Source organism: Pantherophis guttatus, chromosome 3 (genome assembly GCF_059756535.1).
Source record: "Pantherophis guttatus breed Tessera chromosome 3, ASM5975653v1, whole genome shotgun sequence".
In the NCBI taxonomy this organism is placed as follows: Eukaryota; Metazoa; Chordata; class Lepidosauria; order Squamata; family Colubridae; genus Pantherophis; species Pantherophis guttatus.
Window position 1 is genome coordinate 94,221,773 of NC_142065.1, and position 18,660 is coordinate 94,240,432.

Sequence of the window (18,660 nt, forward strand, 5' to 3'; positions counted from 1 at the left end):
AGAACAACTAAAAAACCCCCCAATTAACTATTTTTTTTAAGCTCCCAAAGGGGGAAAAAACTTACCCAATAGAACAGGGGTCTCCAACCTTGGCAACTTTAAGACTTGTGGACTTCAACTCCTAGAATTCCTCAGCCAGCTTTGCTGGGAGTTGAAGTCCACAAGTCTAGGGACTTCCGGTGGCACCGCAGGCACCGAGGACACTCTTCTTTTGAGCGCCAGCCCCGCGATCTCATAAAGCCACTAGAACAGCGCAAATCAACTGTCTAGTGGCTTGGAAACTTTCTCCCCGGGAAAAGGGGAGGAAGAGAGCAGACGGGCGTAGGTAGAGCTCCTCAAGGAGCCCCAGGAACAATTCTGGGGCTCGAAGGGTGAGAGCTCCCTGGAAGCCCGACAGAGCTCCGGATCCGGGACATTTCTGCTTTAAGCAGAATAAGACACCACGACCACCCCTGCAAACAACGCTTGGATTAAACATCATTCAGAAGCAGGCTGAGCAAACTCAGGAGAGATTAGAACTGCAAGTACTGAACTTTAACTCCAAATATGTATTACTTCCTTCTGACTTATTAAGGGGAGAAAGTGAAACCAAGATGGCAATTGAGCTTTAATGGGGCGTGAAAGTAAAAGTTAAAAAGGAAAGTTTTTTTTTCTCAGCGAGGGCAGCCCCTGTGCAAAATTAGAGATTTGTGCTTTTTTTTAAAAAAGGAGAAGATTAAAGAATTACTTAAAGACTGATTTCTGGATTTGGTGGATCTATTGTTCTGGCAGCTGAGTAAATTTAAATTGGAAACTAAAGATGGCTTCAAAACAAATTAAGGCTATTGTCCCCAAAAGTGCTGGGTCTTCGCCAGCTCAAACGTCCAGATTGCAATCTCTCTCTGTTCCAACGGAATCAACAATATTAACACTTGAAATGTTGCAGGAAGCCGTCAAAACACAAGCTTCTGATATAGAAAAAAAATTGTTTCAATATTTCAGGAGCAAACACGTGAGGTTGCTGAAGAAACTGAGCAAGTCAAAGAGACTATCCAAAAACGAAACCAAGAAATTAGAGAAGATATTATCTTGGCAGTACAAGGATTGGCAGGACATATTGAAGCAATAGATGAAAAAGTGGAAGAAATTAAGCAGCCTAATGAGAACCTTGAAAATAAAATGGGGGAGGTCCAGGGCAAGATGGAAAGAGTAGAGGCTGATGTGATAATGATACAATATAGAGACATGGAATTTGCTCTGAGAATAAGAGGCCTCAAGGAAAATAAGCAAGAGAATTTGAGAGAGATCTTTTCAGAAGCATTTGCACAGATAATGGGAGATCAAAAAGCAAATTTTGAATGGCAAATTGACAAAATTTATCGTGTCAATTCATGGATGGCCAGACAGAAATATCTACCAAGAGACATTGTAGTTTATTTTACAACAAGAAGATTACGTAACGAAATCTTACAAATCACATTTAAAAATAAACTTCAAGTGCAGGGGCAGGAGGTTTTAACATTGAAAGAAATCCCCCACAAAATGTTGAGAATCAGAAAGGAGTATTCCTTTCTGGTGGAAGAACTGAGAAACTGACAGATACAGTATAGATGGGAAGTTCCAGCTGGTCTAGTGGTGAACTATTCAGGAGAAAGATATCATCTCAATTCAGTGTGGAAGGCAAGAGATTTCTATACCAATGTGTTAAAGGCTGGATGCCCACAGCCCCAGGAAGCTAGAAGGAAGATGGAAATAGAGGGGGCAAGAAAGGGGGAGAAAGACGAATTGTTGGCACAGGGCCAAAAGGGTGATTTGCTTATCCAAGAAGAATTAATACAATTTTCGACTACTGTTCAAGCTTTGGAGATAGAAGAACCTAAGGATCAAAGACAGACTCGAGCGGCAGCCAAGCGTCAAGAAGACTTAAGAGTGCAGCAACTTCAAATGATTCAAGACACTACAAAAACAGAAGCAGTGGGAGGAGCAAGACCAAAAAGTAAAATGCATGGAGATTTCCAGCAGATGCTCCAAAAGCTTCAGGGGGCCAAGAATGGCAACTAAATTTTTGACCTGGAATGTTAATGGCCTAAATTCACCACCAAAGAGGAGAAAAATATTTCACTATTTGAAACAGTTTAAAAATGATGTAATTTGTTTACAAGAGACTCATATTAGAAGTAAAGCTCAAAAATACTTAACAAATGCAAGGTTAGGTATACATTTTGTCGCATCTGCTCCCGAAAAGAAGAATGGTATAGTTATATATCTAAAAAAAGACTTAATTGCCAAATTAATTGAAGCAGATGATCAAGGAAGATTTATAGCAATTGAACTTTTAATAAAAGGAGAAAAAATACTTTTAATTGGAGTCTACGCACCGAACCAACAGCAGGAAAAATTTTATAAGCTTTTACATTCCAAATTATTACAATGGGATTATAAATCATGTATTTTATTGGGTGATTGGAATGGAGTTTTGGACACTAAAAAAGATAAGAAGGGGCTCTTGCAGAACATTTCAACGCGTGCTAGATTGCCAAAATCGTTTTTTGAAATGATGGAGGTTATGGAGTTGAGAGATATTTGGCGAGAGAGAAATCCTGGAGAAAAAGACTTTACCTTTTTTTCTGATAGACATCAATCCTTCTCTAGGATTGATTTTATATTAATCACAAATGATTTTTTTTCCAGGGTGAAGAAAACGAAGATTTGTCCAAGAGCTTTAACGGATCATAGTCCAGTTTGGATGGAATTAGAGAATGGAATGGGATCTAGGAGATCTTGGAGGTTAAATGAAAATCTGTTTAGATATGAGGAAAATGTAAAAGAATCCAAAAAATTTATGAAAGAATTTTTTATTATAAATATGCATAAGGATACATCTATGGAAATGGTTTAGGACGTAAGTAAAGCATATATGAGAGATATTTTGATATATTTGAATAATAAATATAGACGCAAACAGGAAAAAAAAAGGAAGGACTTAGAAGAGGAAATTAAAAAAAAAAGAACAAGCTTTGATATTGAACCCAGCAGATAAGAAAATAAAAGAAGCAATTAATTTATTGCAACGGCAATTTAAAATGTTAATGGCAGATCAGGTCGCAACTAATTTGCAATATGCTAAACATAATATTTTTTGCAATCCTAATAAACCAGGGAGGTGGTTAGCATATTTGCTAAGGAAAAAACAAAAGTCACGGACTATAGAGAAAATAGAATATAAAGGTAAAGAGGTTTATCAGCAAAATATGATTAAAAAAGCTTTCTTAGAATTTTATACGAGATTGTATGCTAGTGACAAAATTCAAGGTACAGATATAGATAGATATTTACAGAAAGAGAATATTCCTGCAATTACAAAGGAGCAAAGGGAGGGTTTAAATCAACTAATAACCACTGAGGAGATTATGTTTGCAATTAAGCAGTTGAAAGTGGGTAAAGCTCCTGGGATGGATGGTTTGACAGCTGCTTCTTATAAACATTTGCAGTTAGAAATGGTGGTACCACTTAAAGAATTATTTACTAATATACAATCTGGAGGAGATGTACCCCCATCTTGGAGGACAGCTTATATTTCTCTGATTCCAAAGGAGGAGCAAGACCACACCCAGCCAAAAAGTATAGGCCCATATCACTTTTAAATACAGACTACAAGATTTTTGCTAAAATATTAGCAAATAGGTTAATGACAGTCATGCAACAAATGATTCATAATGATCAAACTGGTTTCATAAATGGTAGACAAATGAAGAGTAATGTAAGGCAAATGGTTAACTTATTGGAGTATTTGGGGAAGAACAACCAAATCCCTGTAGTGCTGATATTTCTTGATGTGGAGAAAGAATTTGATCGATTGAATTGGCAATTTTTATTGAAAATAATAGAAAAGATGCAGTTTGGAGAACATTTTATAAAATCTATTAAGGCAATATATCAGAAACAAACAGTGCAAATAATAATTAATGGTAGTTTAACAGATACTTTTAATATAGAAAAAGGAAGAAGACAAGGATGCCCTTTGTCTCCATTATTGTTTATCTTGACTTTGGAATTTTTGTTAAGTAAGATACGTGGGTCGGACAAAATAAGTGGAATTAAGATTAGGCAGTATGACTATAGATTACGAGCATTTGCAGATGACTTGGTTGTTACTTTAACCCAACCATTACAGTCGGTTGCAGGTTTAATGGATATAATTAATCAATATGGACAAGTATCTGGATTCAAAATAAATGCAGGGAAAACGAAGATAATAACTAAAAATATGACTATCAATCAAAAAGCAGAATTAGAAAGATTAACAGGATTTGAAATTGTAAAAAAAGTTAAGTATTTAGGGGTCTATATTATGACATCAAATGCAAAATTATTTAAGCATAATTACGATCCGTTGTGGCAAAAAATACAGAGAGAGATGGAAAACTGGAAAAAATTACAATTATCCTTGTTAGGAAGGATAGCAGCAGTAAAAATGAATGTTTTGCCTAAGTTTTTGTTTCTTTTTCAAATGATACCTATACTTAAAAAAGATGAGAATTTGAAGATATGGCAGAAGGGTATTAATAATTTTGTCTGGGCAGGGAAGAGACCGAGAATAAAACAAAAAATAATGCAGGATACACGTGAAAGAGGAGGCCTCAAAATGCCTAATTTAAGATTATATTATGAGGCAGCTGTTCTATCAGCAATGAGTGATTGGATGAATTTAACAGAAGAAAGAATATTGAATATTGAGGGATATTATTTGGTTTACGGGTGGCATGCTTACTTATTATATGATAAGAAAGTGGACAAGACTTTTAAAAGCCATATATTAAGGAATGCTCTATTGCATGTCTGGAAAAAGTATAAATATAAACTAAACGAGAAGTTACCATTGTGGGCAATACCCAGACACGCGATAGAGAATATAAGTGTAGAGCAAAGGCAGGATGTGATTACATATAAAGAGCTTCTTAACAAGGAAAGGTATACTACAATTAAAATCTTTGAATCAACTAAGAGAAGAAAGGACAATTCGAACATGGTTTCAATATGTACAGTTGCAAGCTAGATGGAGAGAAGATCGGAAAATTGGTTTTTTGCAAAATGAGGAGAATTTGGTAAAACAGATTAGAGACCAAAGTCAAATGCATATAAAAAGGTTGTATAATGCATTGATAGAAATAGATTCAGAGACGGAGTTAGTTAAGGACTATATGATAAAGTGGGCACAAAATATTGAAGAACCAATAATGATGGAAACATGGGAAAAAATATGGGTTAGGAATGTGAAGTTCATGCAAGCCCAAAATTTAAGAGAGAATTTTTATAAAATGTTTTATAGATGGCATCTGGATCCTAAAAAGTTAGCCTGTATGTATCCAAGTGTGCAACCTAAGTGTTGGAGATGTGAATGTGATGATGCCACATATTATCATATATGGTGGACATGTAAAAAAATTAAGGCATTTTGGATAAAAATATGGTGGATTATTCAAAATATTCTTAAAAAGAAGATAAAATTTACACCACAGTTCTTTTTGTTAGGTATAATTACAGATTGTACTGTTATAGAGACTAAGTTGATTTTAAATTTAATAACAGCAGCCAGACTCTTGGTGGCGCAGTACTGGAAGAAGGAAGACCTGCCTACTATTGAAGAATGGACATTAAAAGTAGTGAATTTAGCAGAGATGGCCAAAATTTCAGCGTATTTGAAGGACCATTCAAATGAAAGATATATATTGGAATGGAGAAGATGGATTGACTATATTCAAAACAAATATCGGACTAAAAAGTTTCAAATAGTCTATGAATGAAATCTATACTTTTTTTTTGAAATATGATTAGTTAGTTGTAAGGGGAGTTAAAGAGGAAGAGGGAGTTTGGAGACCACAGAAAGTTAGCTTATTTTAGCTTATGTTTGTTATGTTATACCCTGTTTTTGCTCTGGGAAGTCCAGGGGGTGGGTGGTTGGGGGGAGGGGGGTTGGAGGGAGAGGGGAGGGGGTGGGGAGAAAATTGTTGTATTGATTATTAAAACTTTTTAAATAATAATAAAAAAGTCCACAAGTCTAGGCAGGAAGGCAGAAAGAGCTGCTCACCAATGAGCTTGATTGCAGGCAGGGAGATTCAGTTGCTTGCTAATGCATGAATTGTGATTGTCATGCGATCAGCAGCTAAGATAAGCAACCTGGAGGCTGGGAGGGGGGGAGAAACATGGCTCTGGCGATCCAAGCTGAGTTGTCTGATTAGCAGGCAACTCAGCTGGGATGTCAGAGCTTGGCTGGTCAGAGCCATTTAAAAGGAAAAAAAGGCTCTGATGATCACGGGGCTCAGCTGGGCATGGGGGGCGGGGCAGGGATTTTTGCTACCGGTTCTCCGAACTACCCGCTGCCATCGCTACCTACTCGCCCGAGCCGGTCCGAACCGGGAGTGTTTCACCCCTGGTCCAATGGTCCTTCAGAACCTGGCCCCTGGTACCCTCCTTTGAAGATAAAGAAAAACTTTATTTAAAAAAGGTTTTAATACTTATTTTAATAATTTATATAGTTGACTATCTCACAAAAGTGACTCTATGCAATGAACAGAAAGTTAAAACTAAAACACAAACACTATATGAAAATCAAACATATATGCACAGTCTAAAAATCACTCTATTTCTAAATTAAAGTATAGAACTGAACAAATCAATCAGCAGATTTCTATTAATTTGCTTTTAGAATGTTGTTTTAATAAATTCCCGAAATACCTCAAAATCTTTTTTGTGGTTTCTCTTTGAGAAAATCAGGCCAGAGAAGCATTTATGCAATTCTAAAACCAAACTTTAATCAATTTCTTCAGTTTTTTTCCCTTGCTAAAGAAAATGTATTTAAGTATATGCATAATACAATTATACTTAAATCATGCAATATTAATGTATGCTCTTATGACTTAATTGTATAGATTATCTAGTTCATTTAGTGACCGTTCAAAGTTACAATGGCATTGAAAAAAGTGACTTATGATGATTTTTCACACTTACAACTGTTGCAGCATCCCCATGGTCACATGATCAAAATTCAGATGTTTGGCAAGTGGTTCAAATTTATGACGGTTGCAGTGTCCTGGGCTCATGTGACTCCTGACAAGCAAAGTCAATGGGGAAGGCAGATTCACTTAACAACCGTGTTACTAACTTAACAAATACAATGATTCACTTAATAAGTGTGGCAATAAAAGTTGTAAAATGGGTCAAACTCACTTAACAAATGTTTCACTTAGCAACATAAATTTTGGGCTCAATTGTGATTCAAGGACTACCTGTATTTAGAATTTTATTTTAAAAAATGCATCGGACTTCTGAAACAGACAGTCTCCTATGAATAAATTCTTTGCAAAGATTAAGGTAAACAGGTGAACAGGGCTCTTGCATCTTAACTTTTTAAAACTGTTATTGATATGCTTATTGTTTAATATTTAAAGAAATCTTGGCATAAATTGATTTATACTGAAAGTTGTTTTTTCATTTTTTTCCCCAGAACAGTCATGTGGTCCAGCCCCAGTAATCCCCAATACTTCACTGGAGGAAGAAGATAGCGAACAATATGATTCTGGAAAAATAATAAATTATATATGCAATCATGGATTTGATACTAAAGAATCTACTAAAATAACATGTAGAAGAGGACAATGGATAGGATTCTTTACTTGTAAAGGTACAGTAATTTTATTTTTGAACTTCTCAAGGTAATTGTTTTTGAAGCAACATTGTTGAAAAGTGATGCTTAAAAGAAAGAGGCCAAACTTGCTGTCTTTCAATCTATGCAGACTCAGACAAACAGGTATTTGTTGTTCCAGAGATTGAATGATTCTTTACATTGTGTGGGCAAAGAAGGCTAGACTAAAATAACCAATGGAAGCATTATTGGAACTGATCAACATGTGAACAATATTGTGACTTTAGCTGGCCTAATATTGATGATATATTTTGTCATAGTTTATTTTTGGCCTATATTCTCTTGAATCAATTCAGAAACGTCCTGCTTATTTAAATGCTCCCTTGATTGTCATGCTTGCTTTCTCTCTAATACCTCTATTATCATATTCAGCAACCAACTTTCAACTCTACACAAAATCTTCCATAATTTCAAACCAATTTTCCATTATTTCATAATTCACTTATTTTCCTCGAGGGTACCAAGGCCTAGTCAAATACTGTAACCACTTATCATTGAAAGCACATTTTAAAATTTCTCCTGATGTAGCATCAAATTTTCCCATCCCTATCATTTTTCATCATTTACTGCCTTTTTCTGACTTTTCTTTTGATGCTAATATCAGTAGCATTCAGTTCCATACCTTTCAATTCCATCCTTCAACTTATCCCTATTATTTGCATTATAACTTATATAATGGGAGGAGGACTTGGGCGATCATCTTCAGGGCCATGTGGAGGAATTTGTGAAATATCTGATGGGAAAAGTTGCTTGTATCTATTCTCAGTAGGAGACCAAACATAGAGCAGGTCCATTAGAGATTCCCAGGGAATGGGCTTACACAGGTATCTGGGAACAGGTTGATTCTGTTAGATCTGAAGAAGTGGACAGGGTCCTTAGAGCTGTCAGTTCAAGTGCCTGCCTATTAAATTCATATCCCTCCTAACTGGTGAAAACCTCCAGTGGTGATCAATGCATCACTGCAGAAGAGGGCATTCCTGGGATCTTTTAAGGAGACATTAGTCTGTTCCCTCCTTAGATGCTGTGGGTGACTGGATGGGGGACAATAGGCTTGAACCCTGGTAAGACTATGTTGCTATGGCTTGGAGCTTGGGATCTGGGAATTTAAAATCTTCAGTTCTGGATGAGGTTGGGGGTTACAACCTGTGGGTTCTTGTAGACTCACAATGCCTGCTCAACGGCACATGTAACATTTCTGTTACATGAGTTGCACTAGTTGCTATTTGCTTCCAGGTCCAATTTAATATGTTAGTTATCATCTTTAAAGGCCTTCATGGCACAGGGGACTATGTCACCCCAATGGGATTGACCCACCCCACTCACTCTGGCAAAAGGAACATGCTGCAAACCTCCTCAGTCAAGCAGGATCTGGTAAATGATCTTTCTCTGCCATGCCTCCACAATCTGGAAAATCTTGCTGTTGGATGTGAGATACGCCCTCACCCTCTAGGCCTTCTTGATTTGCCTTAAAACCTGGGTCAGCCAATTGACTTGGGGCCATGATGGAGCTCTTTACACTGGAAGTGACTGGTGACCTAAGAAAGAAGGTTCTACCACTGTGATGCTTATGTACTAGTTCCTAATTTTAATCAATCTCTATTAATTTTAATGTTTATAATTTTTTAATGTTTTTTCTATTCTTGCTTTTATTGTGTTGCAAGCCTCCTATCACTTCAATACTGAGATGGATAGCACAACATCCAGTACAACTACACAATTGATTTGTGCAGAGTTTGAACAGTTATTAATGGAAAATGGGTAATAAAAATAAGAACACCTTGTGGGGAGATGCCGTTTGTCCGAAAGCAATTGCTATTTGTTTAAATACAGATCTGATTTTAGGTATTAAGAAAGTAATGACTATTTTCTGAAGTTGAAAGACAACACTAAGGACAGCAGTAGTAATCATTTTCTGCCTATCAATTGACTAAGCTGTATGATATTGTTACTTTTTAAAAATAAGAATTAGTATAATTTTGAAATGACTATGTTTCTTATGAATTTTGAAATGAATATGTTTCTTATGAATATGTTTAAAATGTGTCTCTGTGTGTGAATACACTATAATATTTATAATCATGAGGACTCTTGCTCAATAGATTCTGTATCTGTTATAGATATTGGGGGGAAATGTGGACGTCCACCTTATGTGGAGAATGGAGACATTGTGGACTCACCCAAGCTAATCTATTTACATTCTGAAAGTGTAATTTATCAGTGCCAAAATTATTATACAATGCAAGGTTCTCCAAGAGTGACTTGTCAAAATGGTCGTTGGTCACAAATACCAACATGTAGAGGTATAAGTAATATCTTTAATTCTTTATAGATTTAATCTTTATAGAGAAATATTTTATTTTGGGAATGGAATAAATTTCACACATCAGACATGTTATGTCAGTATGTTAGTGCCAGAAAATATTTTACTTCCTTGTAATTGAATAAAAGTAGTAGTATTATGAACCAAGATAAAGTAACTTTCTCAGGGAGAAACTGCTTCATAATGGAGAATTGTACAAGATCTTTTGTCATGTACAAATGTTGTCCTCATTTTGTGAAACCCTCCTGGTGAAATTCTGCTTTCCCTAAGCTATATTTCATAACAGACATCTTTTTAGTCAGTGGCATTATTGATAAAATTCAGATTTTAGTTTACTTGAGTTCAGTAGGTAGATTTTATTTTTCTTAGTATTTCACAGATCAGAACACTGGGCCCTCCATTATCATCATCATGCCATCAGTCAGTCAATCAATCATTCCTTGAACAAAAATTACAAAAAGTCATGTTTCCCAACAATCCACTAGGGCTCTTTTTGAATGATAGTATAAGTTGAATCTCTAGGGAACTAACATTATTATTTTTTAAATAGGCTAAGTATGGATGAAGACTCTGTTGACTTAATCACATCTACCCTATTTAGTCAATGTTGAAAAAGAAGATATGAGGTGACATTATAAGAGAAGTTGCCTGAACCTGGTTTTCTCCTAATCCAGATATTCAGTATGAGGAAATTTGGAAGAAGGGGACTAAAATGTTTTTCTTCTTCCTTCTACACATGTAACATTGTCTTGCTTAAAAGAGTTTTAATTCATGACTGATAATTAGTTCATGAGAGACAAAATAAAATAAAAGGGGGGGGGAATCCATTTACATAGATCTCTAATCATTTTAGCCTATTGCAACATAGAATTTCTAACCTAAATTTTAATTGCTTTATCAAATGAATTCCTCAGTGTAAAACTTTCTATTTGTCATCTGATCTGTGTCCTTTTTCAGCTGCTTGTTCAGCAAGTGAAGAAGATTTGAGAGAACACAACATAAGGCTGAAGTGGGACAACGGGGATAAAATATATTCTCAGGATGGAAATGTAGTGGAATTTGTATGCTTAAGAAACTACATACCACATCCAGATACCAGATCATTTAGAGTTAATTGTGTGGATGGGAAATTTAACTATCCGCGTTGCATTCCTGTATGTATATTTTCAGAAAAATACTTTAATTCACCAATATTAACATTTCTTTCGCTTGTCTATATCTATATACCTATATATCTATATCTGTGCATTAAAAAAAATCACTTGAAATATTTAAAAGACCTAGGTCTGGCAGCTAAATTTGTTGATGTAATGTTTTCTAAGGTAACTTGGTCTTCTGCATTTCTTCTAAATCAGAACACTTCTTAACAGACTTGATTTAAACATTGATCATTGATAGACAGACTTGAACATTGGGTGCTATCTAACAAAACGAAATTCCATGTTGAAAAAAGTAAGTTTCTACATTTAAGCAAGAAAAACAAAATGCACAGCCATAGTGTAGGTGGTACCTTGCTCAATAGTAGTAATTGTGAGAGGGCTCTTGGAGACAATAATTTAAATATGAGCCAGCAGTGTGCTGCAGCTGCCAAAAAAAAATCAACACAGTTCTAGACTGTATAAACAGAGGGATAGAATCAAGATCACGTGAAATGTTAATACCAGTTTATAATGTCTTGGTAAGGCCACACTTGGAATACTGCAAACAGTTTTGTTTGCCATGATGTAAAAAAGATGTTGAGATTCCAGAAAGAGTGCAGAGAAGAGCAATAAAGATGATTTGGGGACTGGAGACTAAAACATATAAAGAAGGGATGCTGGAATTGGGTATGTCTAGTTTAATGAAAAGAAGGGCTGGGGTGACATGATAGCAGTGTTCCAATATGTCAGGGAATGCCACAAAGAAGAGGGAGTCAAGCTATTCTCCAATGCAACTGAGGGCAGGACAAGAAGCAATGGATGGAAACTAATCAAGGAGAGAAGCAGCCTAGAATTAAGGAGAAATTTCCTGACAGTTAGAACAATTAATAGGTGGAAAAACTTGCTCCAGAAGTTGTGAATGCTTCAACACTGGAAGTTTTTAAGAAGAGATTGGGGACAACCATTTTTCTGAAATGGTATAAGGTTTTCTGCCTGAGCAAGGGGTTGGACTAGGAAACCTCCAAGGTCCCTTCCAACTGTGTTGTTTTGTTAAGATTCATTTGTTAAGCACTATGGGGACGGGGTTAATACTTAAAAACAATGAGGAATGGGGCTGGAATGCTGAATCTGCCAGCATTTCATCTCTTCTGGTCTGTTGATCAATCCTGACAGATTCCAAGATGAAGACCTCTATGTTAAACCCAGTGGGCTATTTTCACTTATTTCATTGGTCGCAGTCAACAAATTTAGTTGCCTCAAAATGAATGGTTCCAAATGAACACACATACATTTTACTTTATTTATTTCATTTGCATTGATATTGAAATATTCTCCTGGCTTTTGAACTTGCATATGCAACTTACTCACTTGTGTGTCTAGATGCATATTTATAAATACCTATCAGAAGCCACAGGACCAGAAATCCAGTGGGCTATTTTCATTGATTTCATTGGCCTCAGTCATCAAATTTAGATGCCTGAAAAAGAATTGTTCCGAATGAACACTCATACATTTTACTTTATTTATTTCATTGCATTGATATTGAAATATTGTCCTGTCCTTTGAACTTCCATATGCAATTTACTCACTCATGTGTTTATATGCATATTTATAAATACCTACCAGAAGCCGCAGGGCCAGAACAAAAAGTAAAATTACTAAATTAGTAACACTTGATAATAGCAATAGCAAAAGCTCTTAGTCTTATAGACCACTTCATAGTGTTTTACAGCCCTCTCTAAGCGGTTTACAGAGTCAGCATATGGCTCCCAACAATCTAGGTCTTCATTTTATCAACCTTGGAAGGATGGAAGTCAACCTTGAGCTTGTCGGGATCAAACTCCTGGCAGAAGGAATGCAGAGGTAGCCTGCAATATTGCATTCTAACCACTGTGCCACCATGGTTGTGTAATCATACATTATACATTACATGTAAAATGAGATATCCCACGAAATATTTCTAAGCTTAGAATAAATGGAAAAATAGATTGAGCAAGAACACTCTCTGAAATGAATTGGACCAGATTGATTGATTATCTATTAGTAAATGAGATTCTATTGACTTCCAGAGACTACTAGATCCAACCTAAGAATTACTTGCTTTCTGTTGAAAACTTTAGGGTGCACACTGATTGAATTTGTTGTACTGAGCACAATGAAATCAATGAAAAGAGCTCATTGGAGTTAAATTAGACTTTTCAGTCATTTCATTCTCAGGACAGAGGGATCTCCTGGTCTTCAGTTTTGGAATCTGACAGGATTCAGCATCAGATTAGAAGAGATGAAATGATGGGCAATGTTTGTGCCTCCTTGTCCCATGCCTCCTTGTTTTTAAGTATTAACCCCACTCCCCATAGAACTTCTTTTCCATTGCTCTAAATGGAAGGAATTTCATTTGGATCACAGGAATCCCCCATTATATGATGAGTTTGTATTTGAAATTGCAATTAATACAAATGCTATTAGTGAAATACAAATTTTGCTGAAATGTACATGTAAATATCAAATATATGTATAGTGTACATTTTATTGGAAATCTTCCTAGTTAACAAAAAATGATTTTTTTCTTGGCATTGCTGTGCTACAGTTCCTAGTATTCTTCTATTGGCTGTGTTGTCTGAGGATATTGTGAGTTTGTTTATTCACTGCATTTGTGTTCCATCTTCCCTCAAGTGTATCCACTGTTAGGATGAATTAAAGTTTGGTAACATCTAATTCCCCATTCCTATATTTAAAATGTTGGTGTTTTGAGTACATTCTGACTGCCAGAGCTTATATCCCAAAATATAGAGAATGCCCAATAAATTATTACAGTCTATTACATGTCATTGTGTCAAAAGTAATCTTAAAAAAGATAGAAATTGCTCAGTGATAAAATGGGCTAGAGTTCTTGAGTCTCTTGAGTAGTTTTAACCATTTGATTTAAAAACGGTGATACTGACTTTCAAAATTGTTTTGGCCATGTTGTTTGATATCTCAAAAATTATTGCAGGCTGCTTTCTGCTGCAGATCATATGAATGAGTTTAAAAAATAATTACATAAAATGTACAGATGCAAATTTATTTATTACTTACTGTTCACTTTTTATTTTAGAGAACTGCGTAAATGAAGAACAGGATATATACAGCACCCTTTAAACCAGAAGATGAACGTCTGAAATCATGTATCATTCTCTTTAATATAACCACATGAAGCTGGATTGTATACAATTATAAATGGTGGATCCAAACCTAAAAGCCTACTCTGTAAAAGACAGATTTTACCAACTGAAATTACTGTGAAAATGATAACATTTAAAAACAAGTTTATAGAACATCTTTAAGGCAGATAAAATATTATAATATAACCTTATAAATATATTTTTAAAATGCATATTGTGTGAGGAATGTAGATTTATATATATATATATATATATATATATATATATATATATATATATATATATATATATATATATATTAATTGTAAACATTTGATTAGTCTGAATTATCAATCAACAGCCCATCTTAAAAGAATGACAATAGATAATTGAAATTGATGTTTTTACATACAGTATAGAGGTGTTAAGTTCTTTAAAAAAATTTTTTTTAAATCCATTAATCATTTTTGCTGCCAAACAATTTGTAGTATATTTTGTAAAGATACATTTAATACTTCAGTTTACAGTCTAATTCAAGATCCAGAAAGAAATTGGTGCTCTGGAAATGTTGCTCTGGAAATAGCCAAATGTATTTTGATGATCAGAATTTGATGGAAGTCCAGCCAGATGGATTTCTATACTTGTTTTTGTTTTGCTTTGCTTTTGATTGTTTGTTTTTACAATATGAAATTATATAATTATAAGTAATTAAAAATTAAGATAAAGTTTATAAATTGGCACAGGCCTTCCCAAACTACATTCCTTCAAAAGGTGTTATTTAACACAGAATGGGCTAGAATTTGCCATGTTATAAATTCAGTCTGATTCATTGCTCTATACAAAGTGAACCCATTCAAAACAAACCTTGTAGCACCTTTTTGGATTGCCAACTCCCTTCATATTTTTCATTACCCTAGACTAACAAGGCTATGCTTCCTTTAATGAACAAAGTGAAGGGAACTTCATAAGGAATTTGATGTGTCCTTTTTGAATATGATAGAGCTGTTTGGTGGAAACTTATACAGAAGTATAAGATGTTATCTCAATGGCCAATGAGTTCCCAATGGAACTCAAATCTTAATTGATTTGCTAGATTAGGTCAGCCGCTGCTGCAGTTGATGGAATACAAGTAGTCCTCATTTAGCATCCACAATTGGAGCCATCAATTCAGTTGTTACAAGAAATAGTTGCTAAGTGAACAATTGTGTGACTGCAGACTTATGTTTATGGTTTTACTTCAGGCCTATCAAACTGGCAGCCCGCGGGCCGGATGTGTCACATGCAGGCCACACCCATGCAAAGGCAAAAAAGTCCCAAAATGTCCTGATACATCACGTGACACGATCGAGTTTGACACCTGTGCTTTATAGCATCAGATGGATATGACCCCATATGCCCAATTGAAGAGAAAGGTTTCTGGAACTTGACTCACAAGGAAGCCAGATAACAGGGCAGATTTTGTAGCCTTTAATCCTGCTCCCTCGCCCTTTGGAATATTCACTCTGATGCTGGGATAATTCATAAGAAGAGAATGTTTATAGTTGCATTCATTTGAGGGGAAGGGATTACAAGAGAGTAAGCAGGCACACCAAGGGAAGCATACATTGAAAAGCATTCACTCTTTGCCTAGTGCAATTCATGAATCATTTCAGAGGCAAAGAAAAGCCTTTAGCTGAAACCTGGTTAAAGCATCAGTAGCAGTGCCAGACAAAGGGTTCCAATCAACTAAGATGACAAAACTGAACCAGTTAACTTGCAGTTAGCATTTTTTAGGGACGTGCTACACCGGGAAGAAAAGCAGCTCAGAAAGAATAACCTGTTTAGTCAATCTCTCCGCTCTGCAAGAGGCGGAGAAGGAAAAAATGGACCAGACACAGGACATCTACTAACTGACAATATTGCCAAACAAATGACAGGCAGAGAGATTCTGCAAAAGTTGCAAGAGATTTCTACCCAATGAAGTACACCAGATCAAGAAATCAGCTCCATGGGGAAAACAGAACTAATTTTTCGTGAGATAGACCATAGTAGCAGTATCTTGCAACTCTGCTTATCTTTTACCTTCCCTCCTTACAACCTTCTAAGTCAGGGGGAGTCAGTTTGATCCTTTTCTTACTAATTACCATATTTTTCTGAGTATAAGTCACACCTTTTTCCCTAAAAAAAGAGGGTGAAAATCTGGGTGGGACTTATACTCCGAATGTAGCCTCACCTAGCTTCTCAAATGGAGGTTTCAGAGGCTAAAAAAAGCATCAGAAAAGAAGCCCCCAAACAGAGCTTCAGAGGCTTTTATTCTGAAGCTGTTTCAGAGGCTTTCAGAGGCAGGAATTTTTTTTTTTTCTGAAACTGAGTTTCAGAAGTTTCAGAGGCAGAAAAAAAGGCAAAAAAAAAAAAAGGTACAGAGCTCACAACCAAGGAACCTGTTGCTAAAATTCACCTCTGGGAACAACTGATTGGGGGTATTCCGGGAGGCAGATGCACCTGCCAATCAGCTTTTTTCTTATTTTCCATCCCAAAAACAAGGTGTTTCTTATACTCCAAAAAATACGGTATCTCCTTTCCTGGGCTTTATAAAAAGTTTCTGCCCTTGTTATTTCTATAATTGTTTCTGAATATTCTTTCTAAGGTCCTCTCCATGATTCCCTATAGCAAAGGATGCAATATTCCAGGGTAAATTGTTTATCTAGTTGGTCCCTATTGGTTGGGCCCTATTGGCTCACATATTGAACTGGAACTCTTTCACACAAACACACACAAACAGATCAATGTCATAGGAATCTATGATGGGTGAGCATGTGGGGCCTACATCTAATACTATGGTTAAATCTTTATAACTGCATCACATGTGTGGGAATCATTAGAAACTGCTTAAAGGAAGATACAACAAAAGGAAGTGATATTTCTGCTTTTAAAGAATAGAAGGCTGAGTGAACTAGCCAAACAAAGGCATGCCACTGCTTTAGCTGCTCTGTTTGATAAATTAAAGGATCACAAGTATGCCAAATGTGATCCTCAGCTTAACATGGCAATTGGGACCAGAATTTCCATCACAGAATGGCAAAGTACAGGTAGTCCTCAATTTATGACCACAATTGAGCCCCAAATTTATGTTGTTAAGTGAGGAATTTGTTAAGTGAGTTTTGCCCCATTTTATGACTTTTCTTGCCATATTTGTTAAGTGAATCATTGTAGCTGTTAAATTAGTAACAGGATTGTTAAGTGAATCTGTTTTCCTCATTGTTTGTCAGAAGGTCCCAAAAGGTGACCACATGACACCAGGACACTGCAACTGTCATAAATGTGAGTCAGTGGTCAAGCATCCGAATATAAATCACATGACCATGGGGATGCTACAACGGTCATAACTGTGAAAAACGGTCTTAAGTCACTTAGTGATGTTGTAACTGCTTCTTTCTTCCAGGTTGGATGAAGTAGGCTTGCAAAAATAACATGCACTGTTCAGTATGAACAGAGGTTCAGACCAGAGTTTTGCAAAGTTTGCAAACATTGCAAAGTTTAGTGTCAAGAAAAAAAAAATGAACTCTATATGACAATGAGAACAGACACGCATTACAACATTAAAGTATCTTCCACTCCAACTGAGCTAATTAATATTCAAGGGAATTTCTGTGTGTTCCTGCACTAGAAAGGAACACCCTTAAATGAGAAAAATATCTAAAGAACTGAATATGCTTTTCAGCAATAGCATTTAGACTTATATATCACTTTACAGTGCTTTACAGCCCTCTCTAAGCAGTTTACAGAGTCAGCATATTGCCCCCAACAATTTGGGTCCTCATTTTACCCACCTCGGAAGGATGGAAGGCTGAGTCAACTTTGAGCCTGGTGAGATTTGAACTGCCAAATTGCAGGCAGCCGGCAGTCCGCAGAAGTAGCTTGCAGTACTGCACTCTAACCACTGCACCACTGTGGCTCACTACTGCACCACTGTGGCTGACTCATTTTAATATTAAATTATTAAATAATAAAACATGTATAATATTTCAATAATATTCTTGAGGATATTGTGTGATGCAAATCAACTCTGGAATTTAATGACTAGGACATTCCGAAGGAAACATCAGAGATATGATACATTTTTGTGTCGATCGATCAATCTATTCAATTTAATTCAATCTGATAAATGATCTGAACCAAACAAAATGATTAAATGGTACATAAACATCAGCAACAGAACATTTTTCTAGAGACCCACATGAACCTATTGCTCAATGGAACTCAGAGTCATTTGTTTATAAATACTGAGAGATGATATTCAAAATCTATCCAATTTAATTTAATTCATTAATTGGTTACTCTTGAATATACTACATATATATATATATTCAATCAGTCACTCTGGAATTGTTCCCTGAATCC

At 35.8% G+C, this 18,660-nt stretch overlaps 1 protein-coding gene across 2 annotated transcripts in view; it reads left to right on the forward strand.

Annotated features, from left to right (window-relative positions):
- The window catches only part of LOC148114683 (complement factor H-related protein 5-like), an 88,592-nt gene extending 74,079 nt beyond the window's left edge, over positions 1–14,513 (forward strand). The window contains exons 16-19 of one of the 2 annotated variants that reach the window (XM_087890062.1): positions 7,484–7,660; positions 9,799–9,981; positions 10,959–11,155; positions 14,235–14,513. In XM_087890062.1, the coding sequence (XP_087746188.1) occupies positions 7,484–7,660; positions 9,799–9,981; positions 10,959–11,155; positions 14,235–14,246 (569 nt within the window). In that variant the 3' untranslated portion in view covers positions 14,247–14,513. The remainder of the gene's footprint in view (positions 1–7,483; positions 7,661–9,798; positions 9,982–10,958; positions 11,156–14,234) is intronic. The other variant, XM_087890063.1, reaches the window with a different exon arrangement.
- Positions 14,514–18,660: the final 4,147 nt, after the last annotated feature.